The sequence below is a fragment of the Myotis yumanensis genome, unplaced genomic scaffold, assembly GCF_028538775.1.
Source record: "Myotis yumanensis isolate MYYU_CA2020_CCGP unplaced genomic scaffold, mMyoYum1.0.hap1 SCAF_3, whole genome shotgun sequence".
In the NCBI taxonomy this organism is placed as follows: Eukaryota; Metazoa; Chordata; class Mammalia; order Chiroptera; family Vespertilionidae; genus Myotis; species Myotis yumanensis.
Genome location: NW_027223754.1, coordinates 38,136,068 through 38,156,635, shown reverse-complemented (window position 1 = coordinate 38,156,635; position 20,568 = coordinate 38,136,068). Strand labels below are relative to the sequence as shown.

At 35.8% G+C, this 20,568-nt stretch overlaps 1 protein-coding gene across 3 annotated transcripts in view; it reads right to left on the bottom strand.

The window, feature by feature from the left end:
- The window catches only part of FGF14 (fibroblast growth factor 14), a 552,631-nt gene that overhangs the window by 109,387 nt on the left and 422,676 nt on the right, over nucleotides 1–20,568 (bottom strand). For all 3 annotated transcript variants that reach the window (XM_070408635.1, XM_070408637.1, XM_070408636.1), the window contains exons 2-3: nucleotides 13,349–13,459; nucleotides 6,880–6,983 (exon numbers count right to left, since the gene is read on the bottom strand). In XM_070408635.1, the coding sequence (XP_070264736.1) occupies nucleotides 6,880–6,983; nucleotides 13,349–13,459 (215 nt within the window). The remainder of the gene's footprint in view (nucleotides 1–6,879; nucleotides 6,984–13,348; nucleotides 13,460–20,568) is intronic.

Sequence of the window (20,568 nt, the reverse complement as noted above, 5' to 3'; positions counted from 1 at the left end):
TTGTTTTTTCCACCTCCGAGTGGGAGGCTGGAGCTGGGGTCAGGTGGGTTCCAATAGCTTGATGGAGTGAGCAGAAGGCATGGGCCTCTCTCTGCTCTCTCGTTGTAATATGTTCTCCCCACTTCCTTCCCTTTGCTGTCTCCTCCTCCCATTCTCTCGTCTTTCTCTTTCTTTTCTCTCCCCTTTTCCCAATCAGCTTCCTATTGCTGATTAATATGCTTTTCTTTTCACTTATCTTTTTTCCCTCTCCTTCCTCTTAAGCTCTCATATCTTTTCTACCTCAGTTCCTTCCTTTAAACTCCATAAAATGGCATATGAACTTGGATAGCCTAAAAAGGTACATTTATTGCTTTATACAGGGTGGGGCAAAAGTAGGTTTACAGTTGTTCATATGGAAAATAATACAATAACTAATAAATAACAATACAAGAATAGACTCTGTTTCACATACTTATAACTATAAACCTACTTTTGCCCAACTTTGTATTGCCCATTATCAACCTAACAATAGAAAACATGGGATGTTTCATATTTGGACAAGTAGCCTTGTCCAAAAGGCTACTTAAATTTAGTTATATGTAGTCTATCATTTGTATTTGTTTCTGAAGGGCATTTTCTCTATGGTAAGTGACCATAAGTAGAATGAAGGCATTCTTTCCTTTGTCATAATCAATTGTATACTGTGCATTGAGGTTCAGTGTTGTAGGAATTATATGAATACTGAAGGGAAATTTACTAAAGTACTGTACTTGCTTCTTTATTGCTATAAATTATCTTAGTCAAAATGCCAAGAACAGATAATAGCTATTTTCAACCTGGGAAATATATTCAAATAATAATGATGTGGGAAAAAGCATAGGAAAACTTAATAAAAAATATTTTTAAGCATATCAAAGTTTCAAAATATGTGTAAATTGAAGAGCTATCATTTAACATTTATAAAAAGAAATAAAAACACTCTGACCAGAAGTATAACAATGTGAATAAATGTGTATTTAAGCATATGCATAATTCCAATGAAACACACAAATATATATATATATATATATATATATATATATATATGTTAGATATTGTTTCTGTAGAAAAACATGCATATAGAGTCAAAGTCATAGATTGCTAGAATAAGAGAGACATGAATAATCACCTGAAATTTAATATATTTTTTAAGGTAAAGAACTCACCATTCAGAGAAATGAAGAATGAGGGATGAAAAATGAAAAAATGTCCATTTTGAAAGGGGTACCTCTTTATATCCAGAGAAATCTGGGATCCTGCTTGGTTATAGTTTTGCCTCCCTCCTCTTAGGAGTCACATCAGATAACAAAAGACTGGTCCTCAGGATAAGCAGTCGTCAAATGCCCTTGGTCCCCTATAATGGATATTGATTACCAGTGATGGTCACTGTAGCCCAGATTATGTGGTTAATCCCACGCACTGCTTGGTACCTAAAGAAAAAACACTAGGAGACAGGGATAGGATATGCCTACCTGCACTAGAATAAAAAGTGAGTGGCTTCCTGAGGACAGAGTGCATAGATGTGTTTCAAAGAGACAGGGTGGGTACCAAAGATGGACAAAGAACACACAAAATACTCCATGTGCATAGAAATACAGGCGTGTGATGGTTGTATGCCTTTGTATTAGTAACTCTCAGGGAAGAAAGGAAAGATTTCGGGGGAAATTAAGTACCACACTGAAAAATCAAAGCAGTTCTATTTCTATGGCCCAAACTTGAACAATGAACACAAGAGCCAATGATAAGAAGAAAGGACATTGTTGCAACCCATTGGCTAGAATTTGAACTCTGCATGGAGACGTACAATTAATGGTAGAATGAAGCGAGGAGCTCTGAGGCTTTCCTGTCTAGGAGGCTTTGAAAAATTACAGATGGAGAGCAACACAATTCAAGACACATCAGTAAGAGATGTCTGCTGGCACCGAGGAGGGGAGGTGGAACCATCTTGGTAAAAGAGGCTTATGAATATATTTCTGAAATATGACTGTGATATTAGAACACTATCCCATGTAAAGTAGAAAAGACTTGGAAGGTCTTGAAAATACTTTTTGCATAATACATCACATTTATCTTTTTTTCCTTTAACTAAAGAACATTTCATCACTATGCTCACATTCATTGTACATTGTTGGATGGGTTGATCCCAGCATACAGAGGTGACAGTATCCAGGTGTCCCAGAGCTTCTGGGTTGCTGCATTAGTTAAGAAGAGTATGGAATTTCTCTAAACCTCAACTTAGTAGGAGGTGAAGTTAGGAAAACCAAATGATTTATTTTATTCCATGTTGGTTTTTGAGCCTGGTTAGTCTGTCTACCACTGTCCTCAACTCTACTCTCACCAGTTGGTCTAAAGCTGTCATCTTCTCCCCACGGGCCATTGCAGCGATGCTTGTTGTGTGGTTATTGATTGTGGAGCTTTAGAATCACCCACCAGTGGGAAGGTGGGAGAGGTAGATTCCTGGGCCTCCCACCAGACCTAATGAATTAGCTGGAAGTTGATCCATGGAATCTGCTTTTTCCTCTCCTCAGGTGATTCTTTTGGGCCCAATTATTTGCAAAACACAGTAGCAGAGCATTCTCTTGATTCATTATAAAAATCTACATGAAAAGGGATTATCTTCCTCTCTACTTGTTATTAGACTCAAATGCAATATTAATTTCAGGAGAATACCAGGGCTTACTGCCTCCCAGATGGCAGCCTCTAGGTAACAGAAACATTTAGAGCACCATTTGGAAACTAATATTCTCATAAATGCCAGCCAGTGGTAAGACAGCACTAACGAATCTTTCTACATTTTATGTACATCTTTTCCTTCATCGTCCAGAAAAATCAACCAGACTAACACCAGAATTTTAAACCTCAATATTAACTTAAAGCATCTCAGGAAACCCTTTCATTTTACAGATGGGAAGACTGAGACCCAGAGAGTCTGCGACATGATAACACAAGTATCCGCTGTCAGATCCAAGATCCAGTAGTTCTGATAAAAGCCCAGGGCTTTCCCCGTTGTATTATCAGTTTCTTTTCCTTCCCTTCCTCCCTACTCCTCTTTCTTATATCAGAATGACTTCAGCTATTCTTTGTCTCTGGTCAAATAAGGAATGACAGGGTTTTTTTTTATCATTTCATGTTTTTCTTCAGTGTTCAGAATTTACTTCAGAGGATTGATTCTCTTAGTCTTTCTAAGTCATAGGTTGTTTTGAAGAGGAAAAAAAAAACTTGACTGTTCCTTACAGCACCATAAATAGTTTATAGTTGACCAAAATACATTTTTATCCTAGATACCACTACAGACTCATTTTCTAACAAAGTATTTCCTTGTCAGTTTCTGTTCTGCAACACTGCAGTTTACCTTCAAGGAAACTGTTTATATCTGACACTAAATCTCTTGGGGTACATCTTCAAGGAACATATTACAATCATTATGACCACAAATGAAATCACTGCTGTCATATTAAAGAAAAGATTCCATAGGTGACAAGTAGCTTCGGCATAAGAAAGGTGATATTTACATCTCAGTCAGATAACTGTTTTGTCCCACTGAGGCGGAATTACCTGACAAATTAAATATCTTTATTTGGATGGCCAGGGATGATGAGAGTTACTTCCTGAAACGCAGAGGAATATATCTACCTTGTGTCAAATCACTAGTGTGATTTTCATTTAACAGAATTCACTTTGCTCTGAGTATTTCATTGCCTACATTCTCAATAAAATTGCTCCCATATTAGACATTGGTTTACACTCCACAAACATTAAGTTGATCATTTTAAAGTGGGTATAAGCTTAAAACAGATTCCTTCATTTCCCAGACTTAAATCTTTATTAACTTTTTTCTTTAAACCTGAGCTTGGAGTTCTCCTTTAAAAAAATTTACTCAACCTAGTTCAAAACTTCTTAGTTGGGTTAGCCACCCTGGCTTTTAAATTTAAAGCCCAAATGTTGCATGTAATGCACTTTAAGAATATTTAACGCATAGTATTTAATATCAAACATTTCTTGAATACATAGAATTTCTTATGATTTGTATTGTTTTATTTGAGAATCTATAAAGAAAACAGATTATTTCAAATTATACTTTTTAATATCTAGAATGAAGTTACTTCCCAAGGTACCAAATCCCTACTGGTTTTCATTACATCATCACATGCTTATAAGTTGTTACTAGAATAGGTGCCAGACCATTTATGAAAATGTCTGGCACATGGAAGCAATACTGTATGAAACAGTTAAAAAGTCAGACTATGCCGAACCGGTTTGGCTCAGTGGATAGAGCGTCGGCCTGCGGACTCAAGGGTACCAGGTTCGATTCTGGTCAAGGGCATGTACCTTGATTGCGGGCATATCCCCACTGCGGGGCGTGCAGGAGGCAGCTGATCGATCTCTCTCATCGATGTTTCTAACTCTCTATCCCTCTCCCTTCTTCTCTGTAAAAAAAAAAAACCAATAAAATATATTTTTTTAAAAAAAGTCAGACTAATAGTGCTCAAATTTTGTCTTTTCTACTTAGATGACTTCGCACAGCTTCTCAACCTTTCTGTACATCAGTATCATCATTTAAAAGTATTTGTTTAATAGGTTGCTCTAAGGATGAAATGACCTAACCTATAAAGTGCTGAAATCAGTGCTTTCAGAGTGCACTATATACATATAGTGGTTATTATTATTTTATAAGTAGAACTACTATTGCATAGTATAATAATTGTTGTGTTGTGCTGTTATATTATTATTTTAGTGGGCTCTCAGTAACTAATTATGGAATAAGTGAGTGAATGAGGGAAAACATTCTTATTGCCAAAATATTTGAACTTCAATTTTTATTACATTGAAATACACAGGGCACTTTAAGCAGTATTAGTAAAAACTGGAAATTTCATTTGATTTTTATCTAAGTTCTTTTCCTACAAGATTGTTGAGGATCCTAAGGGCCTGGTCTGGGCAGAGGGGATCTCTTAGGGTCGGGGTTGGGTGAATAGAGTGCCTCTTTCCAGATCCTGGTCTCGGAGCAGAGAGTCAAAGATGGGAAGGGGAGAAAACCAAGATCCGCAAAGCAGAGAATCAAGCCACCAAAGGGTGGTCCAGAAGCCAAGTAACAGGAGAATCAGAGAGTAGAGAGCAGAGGAGATGCCTGAAGTTGTCATTAGGACAATTCCTGGGGCAGGGCTGATGCCAACAGATGTGATTCCTGGGCAGGGAGGCCCTATTTAAGATGCCAAAGACTGGGCCAGTCAGTTGGTGCCTTCCTCACTTCTATTCCTGCTGCACTGCTTACATTGCAACAAATATAACCAGGACTCCCTTATATTTTAGGCTAACGCATATACTCCTACCTTGAAAAAAAATAGCACACTTGCACAACCTCATCACAAAAAAAATATAAAGTATCTCTCTCAGTAGCAAAAGTAAAAGAAGCATTTAAATTTCTCCTGACATCAATGCATATACCAGAGCATAACAATGTGACCTCGGGAGGGGTCAATGTGGGGGGAGGGGACATCTGCAACACTTTCAACAATAAATATGAATTTTAAAAAAATCATCAACAGAAGCCAAGGACTAGAGGCTATGGCACATACTGAATCTAATACTTTTTAGGCATCTCAAAGATCACTTGGGGGAAGAGAAACAAAAGTAACAGAATAAATGTCAAACCAATAAAGTTGATTTGAATCTGAAATAAGCATCTTTAGAAAATGATCTTCCTCTAAATCGAATTTTTCCTCAAGGGGGATAGGGAATTCTAGCTTGAGCATGCTTGCAGATGTTGAATATTCATCTTATGTAACAGAATGCAATTTGCATAATGTGGGGCCAGGTCTGCATGCAGGAACACCTTCAGGGAACTCAGAAGAAGGTTCCAAATTAACAAGAGCATTCCCCACCTCACCACAAAAGGAATCCACAACTCACATTTTATTTTCTTTGACAGATTTTCCAGATTTGTTAAAGAAAATTTATCAAATTTCTTGGGAGGCCCCAGAGAATGTTTCTGCTTAAGTTCTGTGTGCATGTGTGTGCCTGTGCGTAATGTGTGTGTGTGTATTTACATGTAGTTTTTTTGATGATGTAATTTAACAACAACAGAACTAGTATTTAACAACAACAAAAGCAAATGAAAACATTTTTCCTTGAGGCACTATGACTGATCTATTGATTTTTTGCTCAAAGGGTAGTCGAAAGAAGTACTTTCATCTGGGTCTCTAATACTGGAACCTGTGTCGGAAATGAACTCTAACAGCATTATAATGTCTGTATACAGCACATCTGAACGCAAATTATTTGTAAAGAGTAAATATTCCAGAAGAAGTTGTATGGCTGGAAAAGTGCTCAACTTTATAAACACAAAACAAGGAGGCTTGCTTAGAGTTAAAAGCAATATACATTTTGATATTAGAAGTATGTTCCCAGTACAATGCTTACACATTTTGAATTCTTATTTTTAAAAGAACTAGTCCCTTTAAATGTTTTTCTTCTCTTTTCAGAATTCACATTAATTCTTTCTCTTTTTATAAAATAGTCTTTTACAAGAGGTTCTCAAAGACAAGTACATTTCTAAATAGAAATATAAAGATTACATTAACATCAACTCTTTCAAAATTGCTCAATTTTCTATAAACTGGGTCACTTTTTAAAATATGCAAATACACAATTTTGCAAAGTAATAATGTCATTCTGCTGCTTGATATGCTGATATTAACAAACACTGATGAATAAGGAATAAACAGCTTCCACAACACTGCAGCAAAGATAAAAAATGGCAGAGGCAATAGACAGGACTTTCTCATTTTGTTATTGCTGCTATTGCTATTGCTATTTTGCAAACATTGAAAGAAGGACCAAAGACGACGGCATGTTACTTACTGATGGGTAGAGATAACCTTCTCCATTCATGGCTATGTACAACCCTGTCTTCACTCCCTGGATGGCAACAACACGCAGTCCCACTGGTATGAGGTTGAACAGTGCTGGAAAGACAAACATGGTCTGTCACAAATGGGCAGAAAGTAGCAAAGCACTCCATCACCGACCTCTCATTTATTTTATTTAAGAAACATCATCTTTGTTACAACCTCCTGAGAAGTTCCGATGAACTAACTTTTATTTCTCTTTATAATTAAGAAGTGTCTGCTATGAATAGTATTAGCACTTGAACTTTAGTTGGTAGATCTTAGCAGTCGGCCCATAGCATTTTGAAGAGCTGGTGGGAAAATGAGCAGAATCAAGCCTGTAATTATGCTTCTAGTATCACAGTCTCTGACACCACTTGATACCAAAGTAATCAGCTGTAAAGATTCTCAAAGAGGAGAATTTAAAAAGTCCAAGTTGACTGTTTATCCTGGCTGTTCCTGCAGAAGGTGTGCTTAATCATTGCAATGTAGCACAGCCCCGAGTTAAAAAGGTAATTCCAAAACTCAATTACTGTTGCTGAACCAACATGATAACCCAGCAGAGCCCAGGAAAGATGTGCATCTGATAATGTGCTAAATCTAGAAAAAACTAATCAAACTGCATGCAATGCAAATTTTAGAAAGACAATGCTCTTTATTAATAGTTCATAAAACCATCAGTGAAAACTAAAATAAAAGAGGAAAAAGTTCTCAATTTTACCCACCTTAGAGAAAAAGAAATCATTTGTTACCATGTTTTGTTTCTTCCCTTATCAACAAAGAAGGGTTTTTATATGTTTTTTTTTTACAGAGTGTAGATAGTAATGTTATATTGGTTTTTTAAAAAGTCTTAACATCTCTTTAGCACACTTCCATGCCAGTGTCACATGTTGACTGTTTAGTGGGTTTTCTGGCATCATGTTTAGTAATAATTTGATGATTTGGGAGACTTTATTATAGATACATTTATAAGAGAACTATTAATTATCCACAGTGAGTTTGTCTGCTCCCATCCAAGTTCTTTTTAATTTACATGTAATCCTAAGCAATAGAACCAGGCCAGAATAGTCAATAAAAAATTAAAATGTTGAAGTAAATGTATAAAATATTTTCACTTTTTGTTTATCAGCTGTATTACATAAAAGGTAAATAATTTGAAAAATGTGAGGAATTTTGACTTCAATCCATGGGTCTACTCAGTATGTAGATATATATGGTGCTCTATTTAATTTGGAGGCATATTTTTTAATAGGATAGACAAAGTTACACCTTCTCTTCCAGGTATTACATCCCAATCCCAGTATCCAAAGATGTCTGTGCTAACAACTGATAAAAGGCAGGGGATGGCTGTAGGTAATTTTCCCTAGAAGAATACTCAGGAGCATATATGATTAGGTAGATCATTAACTTTCATGATACAAACTAACATTGGGCTGTTCAAACTGAGGAATAAGATTTATATTTGCTTATTTCTATTATTTAATATTAAACATGAATGTGGAGTTGGTGAATACTATGTAGCTCTTAGTATTCTTTGTTTGTAGAAGACCATTGGCCATTTTCACTCTTGTCTAGAACATCTGAACTGTTTCATCTTCCTCATAATTTGAAAGGATGGGCACCAGGAAAATTCCTGGTTTATGTGCAAAACTTTTTTGGGGGAAAACATACTTGTATGCCTGACCAGACAAACTAGTCTAACCTAATATATTTAAATATTCTAAGCTTCATATCCCTAATGGTATTTGTAGGTTCCATATATTTGGTATAGACCAGCTGGTATAATTCACGAACTCACCAAAATAAAGGCGTGTGGGAAAAATAAAAATGATAAAGGATAGTCTAAAATGACCATACTAAAATTAACACACTGGGTTTTTCTCCCAGGATTTTATTTTAGACCTGTATTATAAATACAAGTTATCATTTATGAAATGATAATAAGAAGTGAATCCAATAATCACTGTCATGTGGAAGACCATCCAGAACTGACCATGTTGGATACATGGTGCTAATTAAAGCCACGGGTCTCCACATTAATTGAGACATCATTATATTTTTTAATTCTTTTAGTATTATACATAATTATAAAGCAGTGCCACAAAGTTTAGGGGAGTGAAAATAATGAAGAAGCCCATGCTATTTTGTTTACTCTGCGGAATACTCTAGGTCTCCGCAGAGTAGTGATTTTCAACGTTGGCTGTACTTTACTAGTAAAACTAGGACAGCCATGTCCAATCCCAGATAAAATTGGAATCTCAGGAAGTGGGTATAGGGCATAATACATGTATTTTGAAAGCTCCCCAAAGGACCCTAAGCTATAGCCAAGATGAGAAGCGCCATCCTAAGGCTTGTGGGGTGGTGGTAACTGTGAGCTATCAACAATTTTTACATATCAAGGTATTACGTTGAGAATTTCTAAGGTGAGAGGGGTTGGTTTCTGTGAGGTTTTAACATTGCTATAGTTACTAGCATATTGGTATTTCTGTAGTCCTACTCTGCTTGCAGTATCTAGTAGGTCTGGTAACTGGAGCAATGGAGTTTGGCAGCATAAAAAAAACTGCATGGCAGCCCCAAAAGCAAAATGAAGGAAAGAAAAACACTCCCTAATCAAAGGCCATAGTTCATGGTACTACTACCTACCATAGTTCATAGTTCATGGTAGGCAGAAGGGAAGCGCTAAGATTTTTAAGGAAGTGACCCCTGAAAATTAGTGTGGTCATGAAGCAACCCAGGTGTTCACTTCATCTTGTGAAAGATCCTTCGAGGGCATAAAGAAGTCAGTGATAAACAGTCAAGTTGCTGCAGCATCCTCTCTATTATCAACTTTTTTTTTTTTGCGCCACTTTTTCCTCCCAGAGGTTCCTGGAACTCAGGCTGGAAACCCTGGGACGACATTAGTATCAGCTTCACCGACCTGCTGGCCTTTTTCCTCTTCTTAATTTATCTAAAAATCATGACAAATGCAGCTTAGCAGGGTGGTTCTGCCTTTGTCTAGTTGTAAATAATTTCGCATTTAAAAGTGGGATATGTGTTGAACTCAAATCACAAAGATTTGAAGGTTTAAGCCTCAGGCTTGTCCTGTTAGTAAATTTGGGTGGCATCAGGGCCACTCTTTGGTTATTTCTCCTTATATTCCTACTTATGGATGCCTAATCCTTGTTTTGTGTTCAGAGAATTATCATAAAACTGAAACATGTTGGTGAAAAATTATATAACACCCTTCCTCCAACCAAAAGGACAATGCTTTCATCAGGAACTGTCTCTAATACTCACTCTCAGTTAAAGAATACCTTTCTGGACTAACAATTTTCTTAAGATTCATAAGACTACTGCAATGAACCGGAGAAAAGAAAATATCTTAAAATTCATCATTAACAAAACTGTATACTTTAGTTCAAAAGGTGACAGTATACAAAAGTAGAGTTAATTAGCAATTCCTATTGCTTTTGTAAAGCTGCTATAATTCTGCCAAGTTTTATTAAATTTTATAGTTATACAATTTTTATAGCCTTTTGAGGAGAGGACCTGTGTCTCACCCTGCTTTATACTGTTCTGCTACGGCTCTGCAAGTGTTGAAATGGTAACAAAACTAGCCAAATTGGCTTACAGTACATAAAAATGCAATGTAACTTGTAAGAAAAGAAGCTGCAGACCAGATCTTAGAATAAGAATTTCACTCCCTTGCCCTAACCGGTTTGGCTCAGTGGATAGCGCGTCGGCCTGTGGACTCAAGGGGACCAGGTTCGATTCCGGTCAAGGGCATGTACCTTGGTTGCGGGCACATCCCCAGTAGGGGGTGTGCAGGAGGCAGCTGGTTGATGTTTCTCTCTCATCGATGTTTCTAACACTCTTTCCCTCTCCCTTCCTCTCTGTAAAAAATCAGTAATATATATATATATATATATATATATATATATATATATATATATTAAGAATTTCACTCCCTTGAGTGTGGGCAATGTGATTTAGTTCTGGTTTGCTTTTACACAGGGGCTTCTGTCCCTGCTTCATGCCCAAAACTGTTCATCTGCAGCATTTAAGGGGATAAGAGGTGATCTCAAGAGTTACCAAGAGATTCTGTTCCTTCTAATGCAGTTACACAATAGGAGGAAAGAAGCCCCATATGTTTAGAGAACAGAAAGTCACGTATCTTTTAGTATGTGAGCTTTCCAGTTTAGTGTGTGATATTATTCAGATAACCAGACATAATTATGCGTGGATGTATACAATGTCTACATCTACACTTTACAATTTAGAAAATATTGTGCTACTTCTTCAATTCTGAAGGATTATGCTTTTAAACGAAGTCTACTTGACCATTCTGAATCTGATATTGATTCTGATCACTAAAAGGAACCAATTCATTTGGTATTATAAAAACCAAAGAAGAAGGTAGGAAAAAATCATAAAACATTCATTTGAAGGAAATTATTTTTCTAAGAATTCCAATTATGCAGCATCTTCTACAGCTATATTTTATTTCCTTTAAAAAAACACTTTTGTCGTAATAGATGACAACAGCCTCTATTCTGATAAATCAGCGAGTCAGCTCTCGTAGTGATCAGAGTTAGGAAAACTAGTTCCTTTGCTCTACTAGACTCTGGTCAAAGGAAATCAGAGAACATTGAAGTCATTAGAACTTATTAATATCAAAAGTTCATGACCCCCATAACTGTGAGACGTAAGAAAAGGGGAACACCTTTTTTGAAATAATTGGCAAGGAGTTAAAGATTTAAAAAAAAGAGCAGATGTATGTGTGAACTTGAACCAGGAGAAATTGACATCTTTTACAGGACAAAGATGGTCAAGTACCGATAATTTTAAAACATTCAACCTAATTATAAAAATGCCAAGTAAACAACGACAATGGTCTTTTAATAAAAATGCCTCCTCTTTCTTCTGTCTGAATTAATTTACCTTCTCTTTTCTTAAATCAAAAAAGGAAATAAAAAAATAAACCAATGAGCAAATATAATAGGGAAAAGTTAAAAAATATAAAAGGATAATATAATAGATACATAAAAGGAAAACTGTTAGAAATTGAAAAAGAGTAAAGTGTAGATAAATCAAAAAGAATTTTAAAGTTAAAAGAAAAATGAAGTAATATCCAAGTTTAAAAAATACTGATATTTCACATAGTAATATCAATTGCAAAAATATTCTATTTCATATTATTAGGTGCTATCAGAATCAGTATTAGTGAAACTTTGATTACTAGAATTTAAAATAAAAAATGCCTATAATTGGCTTACATGCATTCAAATCCTTCCTTCTTGGCATTGGAATGAAGTTCAATAAAGAATAAATGAGCCTTGGCCAGAAATCTCAGTGGTTACAGCGTTGGCCCCTGCACTGAAGGGTCCAGGTCAAGGGCATGTACCTGGATTGCAGGTCCAATCCCTGGCCCAGGTCTGAGTGCATGTGGGAGGCAACTAATCAATGTCTGTTTCACACTGATGTTTCTCTCTCCCCCACTCCCTCCCTCTCTCCCACTATCTCTAAAAAAAAAAAAAAAAAAAATCAATGGGAAAAATATCCTTGGGTGAGCACTAATAGTAACTAAAAAAAGGATAAATGATAAATGGATGAAAAGATTCAGATCCATTCCTGACCCACTGGTAATACATGGTTAAATATTTTTAATAAAATAAGGTTTTGCTTTTCACTAATTTTCCTGAGCAGTACAAAGTGTGTCTATTTTAGAACTGATGTGCTAAATTAAAAGGAATGAGATGCCCAGGTAAATAGAAAATGGGAAAGAAACACACAAAAAAATGAATAAGGAGAGATACTAGAATACAAATACAAAGAAAAATTATATATAAAAAATAGTAAAATGAAGACAGACATTAATATGATAGGAAGTGTGTGGCTTTTTACTAAAAAATCTTATCACAGACCCAATTCTATATAATAGTCAAACATCGTATACAATGTATTTAGAGGCACACAGCCTTCAAGTCCTCTCTATAAAGAGATCCTTTCTTGTTGAATGCAAATGTTTAAAAATTAAATTTTTATTATTTAAACCAATTTGTATCCCTTGAGTTTCCAGAATTACCATTAAAAAGCTACAGTCCTGATATAAATAACACTTCCAAAGTAAACATGTAACCAACTTCTATTTGAAAGCTCTAGGGTACTTATTTGACTTTTGTGACAATGAGGTTAAAAGTAATAATAATATGTGAGTTATGACAATTGTTTGAAAAATACTTAAAATATTAACAGGGTTATCTTAAAGTAGCAGGTTTCTTTCATTGCTCTATTAATATTTTCATCCATGTGGTCCAAGTAAAATTGTAAATGTTATTCTCGTTGTAACATTGTAAAAATGAGCCAACATAACCAAATAATTGCAAGTGTATTATTTAAAAAGTCAGCAGCGTGTCTTCTACCAACTGTGTTAACATAACTGGTGGTCTGAAGTTGTCACTTACTAGAATTAGTGCTGTCATCCTTGGTTCCATCGAGAGCTCCATCGGGGTGCATTTGCAAGTAGTAGCCTTGCCTGCAATATAACCTGGTCACTATACCCTTGAGCTGGGGATCTGAAAGGCAAACACAGTTATCATAAGCCTCACAATGTATCACAATAGAATTTCTTTTTGTTTGTTTTTTTTTCTTTATTTTTAAGAAATAAGAGGGCATTTTAGAGAAGTAGCATCTTATATTTTGTGAGTCCCAGATTTCTTTGTATTTGTGAAACCTGGCGTATACTAAGCATAGAAGGTAAAGAGAACATTGTTGTAAGCTGCATTTGTCAGCGGCAGAAAATGGGTCATTTTATAAAATTAATATGCGTGCATTTAAATGATTAGTTAAAATGATTAAACTACTTAATCTATTAGTTTAGCTGTTAGATGAGTCCTAAAATAATTAATTTAATAGTTTAAGCTAATATCATTCAGGATGTCAATACAAGAGTTTTATAAAGTTCTGACTCAAACAAACCATGTTAAAGCCCTATGAGTGGATTTTAAAACTTAATTTAACAAGTAATCCCCAAGTGTGAAAAACCTGTATTTTAAAAAAGAAATCATACTGGCCCTGGCCAGGTAGTTCAGTTGGTTAGAGCATCTTAACCATAAATCAAGGTTTCCTATTCAATCCCTGGTCAAGACACACAAGAGTCAACCAGAGGATACAAAAATTAGAAGAACAACAAATCAGTCTCCTCTCTCTCTCTCTCTCTCTCTCTCTCTCTCTCTCTCTCTCTCTCTCCCTTCCTGTCTTTCTCTCAAATCAACAAATAATTAAAAAATTAAAACAACAACAAAAATATACAAACATTTTAATGCACATTATTAGAAAAAGCCCCAATATGGGGAATGTTGCTTGGTGTCTAAAGGGTCACTCTAACTTGCATGGAGGGATCTTTGCTTCTTATGCATGATCCAGAGGAAAATGAGAAAACTGGCTTCTGAACTCAGGGTGAGACCAAACAACAAGCCTATGCTGTGAGGTCAGCTCTGGCCACAATCTAGATAAATCAGACAAATTTAATAGATAACCCTACTCATTTAGAACTAAGAAGGAGAGTAAAACTATCAATATGGATTATGGTTCTTGGCCAAAGGTCTTGAGGTAGAGGACAATGGAAGTTTATTAAAATAAAAATGGAACTTATATAGGAACACACTTCTCATTTAATGATTCAATGAAAACAGGACCACTCTAGTGATCCAGTGCTTCACAAAGAGCCAGTTGTATCTTTGAAAATAAATATTGGCAGGTGGCTTTTCAAAAGCCATGCCCATATCAGAACTAGATTTCATGTGGTATATCACAACCCTCACCATCTCCACAATTGCTGAAAGGGACATGCAAATCTGATCATGCTATCAAAACAATAGGATGTCACAGAACAATGAAGCCTAGCACCTTGTAATCAATAGAAAAATTGTGGTCGCCATTCCAACTCAAGTCTCCTCCCACTGGAGTGGTGGACACACAGATGATATAAAATAGTGCACCTGAAACCTATGTAATTTTATTAACCAATGTCATCCCACTAAATTCAATAAAAATAAAAAAATATCCCTTGCTATAGTATAGTTGGTTTTTTTTAAAAAAAAAGAAAAAAATGTGGATTTGTAAAAAGGTGAACACAGTACACACACATACAAAAACAAAAACAGAAAAAGATGTTCAAAAGTAGAATATTCTTAGCCTTTTGTTTAGTCCTCAAGAAATTAAAAATGCCAATATCTGTTTAAATGTACATCTGATAAAACTAATAACTTGAAAAATGACTCCATGGTACACAGATTTTCTTCAAAGTTAGCATAATATTATAGAAAACCTGAAACATAATGTATGAACACCACAGCACCACATCAGTGTGATTAAACGTATTAGAATGTAAATGTTTTCAGAAGGCTAGGATTTTAAAAAGAAACATCTAAGTGATTATTAGATCGTGCTATGTAGGTGCCTTCTTCTGTAGTATATCACTTTAAAAATCACATCACTCTAAGATATGCATTAGTGGGGAAAAAACGACTCTTGCACCTTAGTCTGCCCATCGCTCAGTAGGACTTGACTGGGCAATCAGCCTTCTAAGTATTGAGGACTTCTTTTCTTAGGTTTGCTGCAGCAGATTTTTGCTCATCACTGACAATAGCAGCACAGAAAAGAAGAGAACAAAAGTAAAAAGGCAGCGGAGGGGAGGCAAATTCTTAGTTGCTATGAAAACAAAGAATTTTAGAGATTGGCATTTTTTCTCTAAAATGTTTATGTTCTGAATCACTTATTTTAAATAATCGCATATTTTAGCTACTAAATCTTCTGAACTTGAATTAACTAGGTCAGCCAAGGCAGTGCGAAGGCACAAGCGCCCTCACACTTGCACGAAGAGAGCCCTACTTTTATGATTTTTCTATTATCAGAAAATAAAAGAGATAACAAGTATTGATGGGAATGTAGAGAAAAGGGAACCTTCATGCACTGCTGGTGGAAATGTAAATTGGTGCAGCCGCTGGGGAAAAAAGGTTCCCCCCCAAAATTAAAAACTGAACTACCATATGATCTAGCAATTCCACTTCAGGGTACGTATCTGAAGGAAATGAAATCAGGATCTCAAAGAGATATCTGCATCCCCCTCTCAGGGATTGCATCATCATTCACAGTATGCAAGATATGGAAACAGCTTGTGACCATCAACCAGTAAGTAAATAAAGAACATGGAAATATCACAATGAAATATTATTGCGCTTTAAAAAGAAGGAAATCATGCCATTTGTGACAACATGGATGAACCCGGAGGACATGGTGCTTAGAGAGCCCTGCTTGACCTCACTTCATTTCTGATAAGGAAGTGTGAGTGAAACATGGAATTGTGGTGTTGAGTTCTCATTTAACTCCAAGGAAACAAAATCAAATTGAGTTCTATTTATCTAGTTTCACATTATCTGGTATTTTCTTTTTAGAAACCATAACAACATTGTGTTCTTCTCAGGTGCCAGGCACTGTTCCAAGTACATCACAGGACTAACACATTGCTTCCTCACCACAAGTTATTTAATAGAAACCCTTTTTGACGAAGAGGAAGTGGAGACACGGGGCTAGTAAGTACTTGATGAAGATCTCATAACTAACGAGTGCAAAGCTGGGTTTTAACATGTTCCTGCCCACTTCCCTCCTACCCTATGTGGCTTCTATAAAATGAAGACTCAAATTGAACCATCTTAAAAACCGAAAATAAAACGGAAACCAATCTGGTTTGTTTTCTGAACCGAGGTGTTTAAAGATCAACCACATTTGTATCTAAACCCAAATCCTGCAAACCTGCAGCCAAATCTGTGATATAAAGCAATGACATGAAGTTAGAAGGAATCAAAGTTCTTGAACATCTATTCTACAATCCAACCCACATTGCCACTGGCTGCATTTCCAATAAATCTCTCTACCCATGCAATATAATACTGTAAGTCTAAACCTCCTCCAGTATCACCTTCACCAACTCCATCCAAAAGGTATTTCTACCCCTGACATGACTACTTATATTAACAGTATCTGCCCCCTAAAGATCAACTCCATGCTTGACTTTAAAAATATATATTTTTATTGATTTCAGAGAGGAAGGGAGAGGGAGAGAGAGAGAGAAGCATCAATGATGAGAGGGAATCATTGATTGGCTGCCTCCTGCATGCCTGACCTCCTGGTTCATAGGTCTAGGCTCAACCACCAAGCCATGCAAGCTGGGCAATGCTTGCTTTTTTTTCCCCCAATAAGTTGTCTAATACCTACAGATACTGTCTTCCCGAGCTCCTTCATTCTTTTTCCATTTTCACAGGTAGCAGCAGCTAAGCCCCTCAGGGCCTCTCCTAGGTGGTCTTTCTGTTTGTACTGTGCCTGTTATAATCCATCAGATGCTGAAATACACAGCAACTTTTTGCTGGCGGCTCAATTACTCAAACACCCTGCAGCCATGGGGCCTGTCTTATCTGCCTGGCCTTGTTTTCTACTGCTCCCACGCAGTGCCCTGTTTGTAGCCCAACCTGGGTCACTGTGGACTGCCTGCAAACATTCCGTTATCTCCCACATTCATCCTGTTCCTTCAGCCTTACCTGTCTCAAATACGCCCACCAGCATAAAGCTGCCCCTTGAACATCTGTGCGCATACACCCACATGCACACACACATCCTTGCATAGTTAACTCCTTTTCCTCCTTGCCAAGATCAGCTCCATCAGCACTTCCTCTAGAGCACTTTCCTAACACCTCAGACAAAGTCAGATTCCTCCTTGAATGCTTTTATGGCAGCATATTTCATGGGTGTAACTTATATTTTAAGCATCAAAATTATTTTTCTTTTATATGAGCAAAACTTTTTTTTTTGGTATGACATAGAAAAACATTCAAGTTATTTGAAAATGCCGGGCAAACACTGGATGTTCAGTATGACCCAAATTTTTAAACAAATATATTGTGTAACCCAAGTTTCCTACTCCTCTTATCTCTTTTATTTTATTTTATTTTATTTTATTTTATTTTATTTTTTACTTAAATTAAAAATTTTCCATCACCATTTATCCCTTCTATGCCCTCCTCTATCTCCCCCAACCCCCTCCCAATCCTCCAATCACACAGTTTCCATGAGTTCGCTCTCTCTCTCTCTCTCTCTCTCATTTTTTTTTTTTTTTGCTTAATCTCACCCCACAACAACCTCCCCACCCCATCAGAGATGTCTGCCTGCTCTCTATCTATGAGTCTGTCTTTATTTTACTTAGTAGTGCTGATATGTCTCCTTGGGCAAGGGAAACAAAAGAAAAAATAAATAAATGGGACTACATCAAACTAAAGAGATTTTGCACAGCAAAGGAAACCACCAAAAAAAAATAAAAAAGAGAGCCCACTGAATGGGAGAACATATTGGCCAATAATACATCTGGATAAGGGGTTAATGTCCAAAATGTATAAAGAACTTCTTCTAAAAATCAACACAAACCCCCCCCGCCAAACAATTCAAGTAAAAAATGGGCAAAATATCTGAATAGAAATTTCTCCAAAGAGGACAAACAGATGGGCAATAAACATATGAAAAGATGCTCAATGTCACTAATCATCATAGAAATACAAATTAAGACCACAGTGAGATATCTCAGCTGTCAGAATGACTATCATCAATAAATCAACAAACAAGTGTTGGTGAGGATGTAGAGAAAAGGGAACCCTTGTGCACTGAGAATGCAGACTGGTGCAGCCATTGTGGAAAGCAGTGTGGAGTTACCTCAAAAAATAAAAAATGGTACTGACTTGTGACCCAGTAATTCCACTTCTGGAAATTTATTTGAAGAAACCCGAAACCCTAATTCAAAGAATATATTCACCCCTATGTTCACTGTAGCATTATTTACAATAGCCAAGATTTGTCCATCAGTAGATGAGTGGATAAAAAATCTGTGGTATTACATAATGGGATTCTATTTAGTCATAAAAGCAAGAAAATTTCACCCTTTGTGACAGCATGAATGGACCTGGAGAACGTTATGCTAAATGAATGAAGCCAGTCAGAGAAAGACAAGTACCATATGATTTCACTTATACCTGAAATCTAATGAACAAAATTATTTCATGTTGAAATGTTTTTAATACATTACAAGATATAGAAAACAATGAAACCAACATCCATATACCCACCACTGAGATTAAACAGATGCTAATATTTTGCGTTAGAATTCATGGTTTTAATTCCACATTTATTTTTGCAATTATATGATGCATGTCTGTCTCCAAATTGGACTGCAAGTTTCAAGAAGAAAATTGAAATGTATGATATTGCTCACCATTACATCTTCAGGATCTAGATAAATAGGAGCGATGCAATATATATTTTCTACATGAATTCTGATGAGGTAATTTGTAATTTCATATATTGCTGGTACAAGTAAAAATTGGAACAACATAAAAAGCAAGATGGTGATAAAAAAAAAAAAAGCCTTAAAAATGTTCACGATTTGTCTTGGCCTGGTAGCTCAGATAGTTAGAGCAACATCATGATATGCCAAGGTCGCGGGTTCTATCTCTGGTCAGGGCTCATATAAGAAACAACCAATGAATGCATAAATAAGTGGAGTAACAAATTAATGTTTCTTTCTTCCTTTCTCAGATGCTCTAAAATCAATTAATCAATAAAAAATGTTCACAATTGTACTTCCCAGACTTCTTATTTTAAATTAAATTTTCAGTGTTAAAAAGTTTTGTGTGATAATATACATATATATAACATGAACATGATTAAAAATTACTACCCATAAATAAAAATACATGGGAGAGAAAACACAAAAATGTTAAATGTAACGGTATTTTGATAGTTACTCAAACATTTACTTTTCAACAGTTTACTATTTGCAAAATTTCTTATAATAATGGCATGATACATTTATAATGAAAATACAGAAATTTTAATAAAAAAGTATCAATGCCTCCTGACTGGTGTAGCTCCGCAGTTGAGTGTTGACCTGTGAACCAAGAGGTCGCCAGTTCAATTCCCAGTCGGGCACATGCCCGGGTTACAGGCTTGATCACCAGTGTGGGACGTGAAGGAGGCAGCCAATCAGTGATGTTTCTCTCTCATCATTGATGTTTCTATCTCTCTCTCCCTCTTCCTTCCTTTCTCTCTAAAAATCAATAAAAATATATTTCGCAAAATTTATTAATGCCTTTTGCCAAGAAATGAGTAAAAATATAACTCCATACATACTTGCAAATAATATTGCACGCATATATGCAAATAACCTAAATGTAAATACAGTGTACATTAACTGGTTGCCCTGAATTTTCAAAAATTAAATTTATTAGTTTCTTTTTGTGCATGGTCACAATCCATGAAACCTTCACTATGATACTTTATTACTTATAAAATTGACTATTATGCAATGTGACTGTTTATACTTGAAGGGCGTTCTTTCAAATAATTAAAATAAAAAGAAAAGAAAACTTTCCCCCAAGGTAAAAAGTATGCAACCAAATAAACATAGCAAAAAATAAACAAAACAAAAAAAACTATTTTACTGAGAAAACAGCTACATTAGTTATGTGCCGTCAGGCAAAGCAAACATATTACAAAACTTCTAAATCTACTGTGTATAGAAGGATATAGCACTTCATTTTTGCACTTAACTTCAGTCTAATATGTGCTGGACAGCTCACTTCCA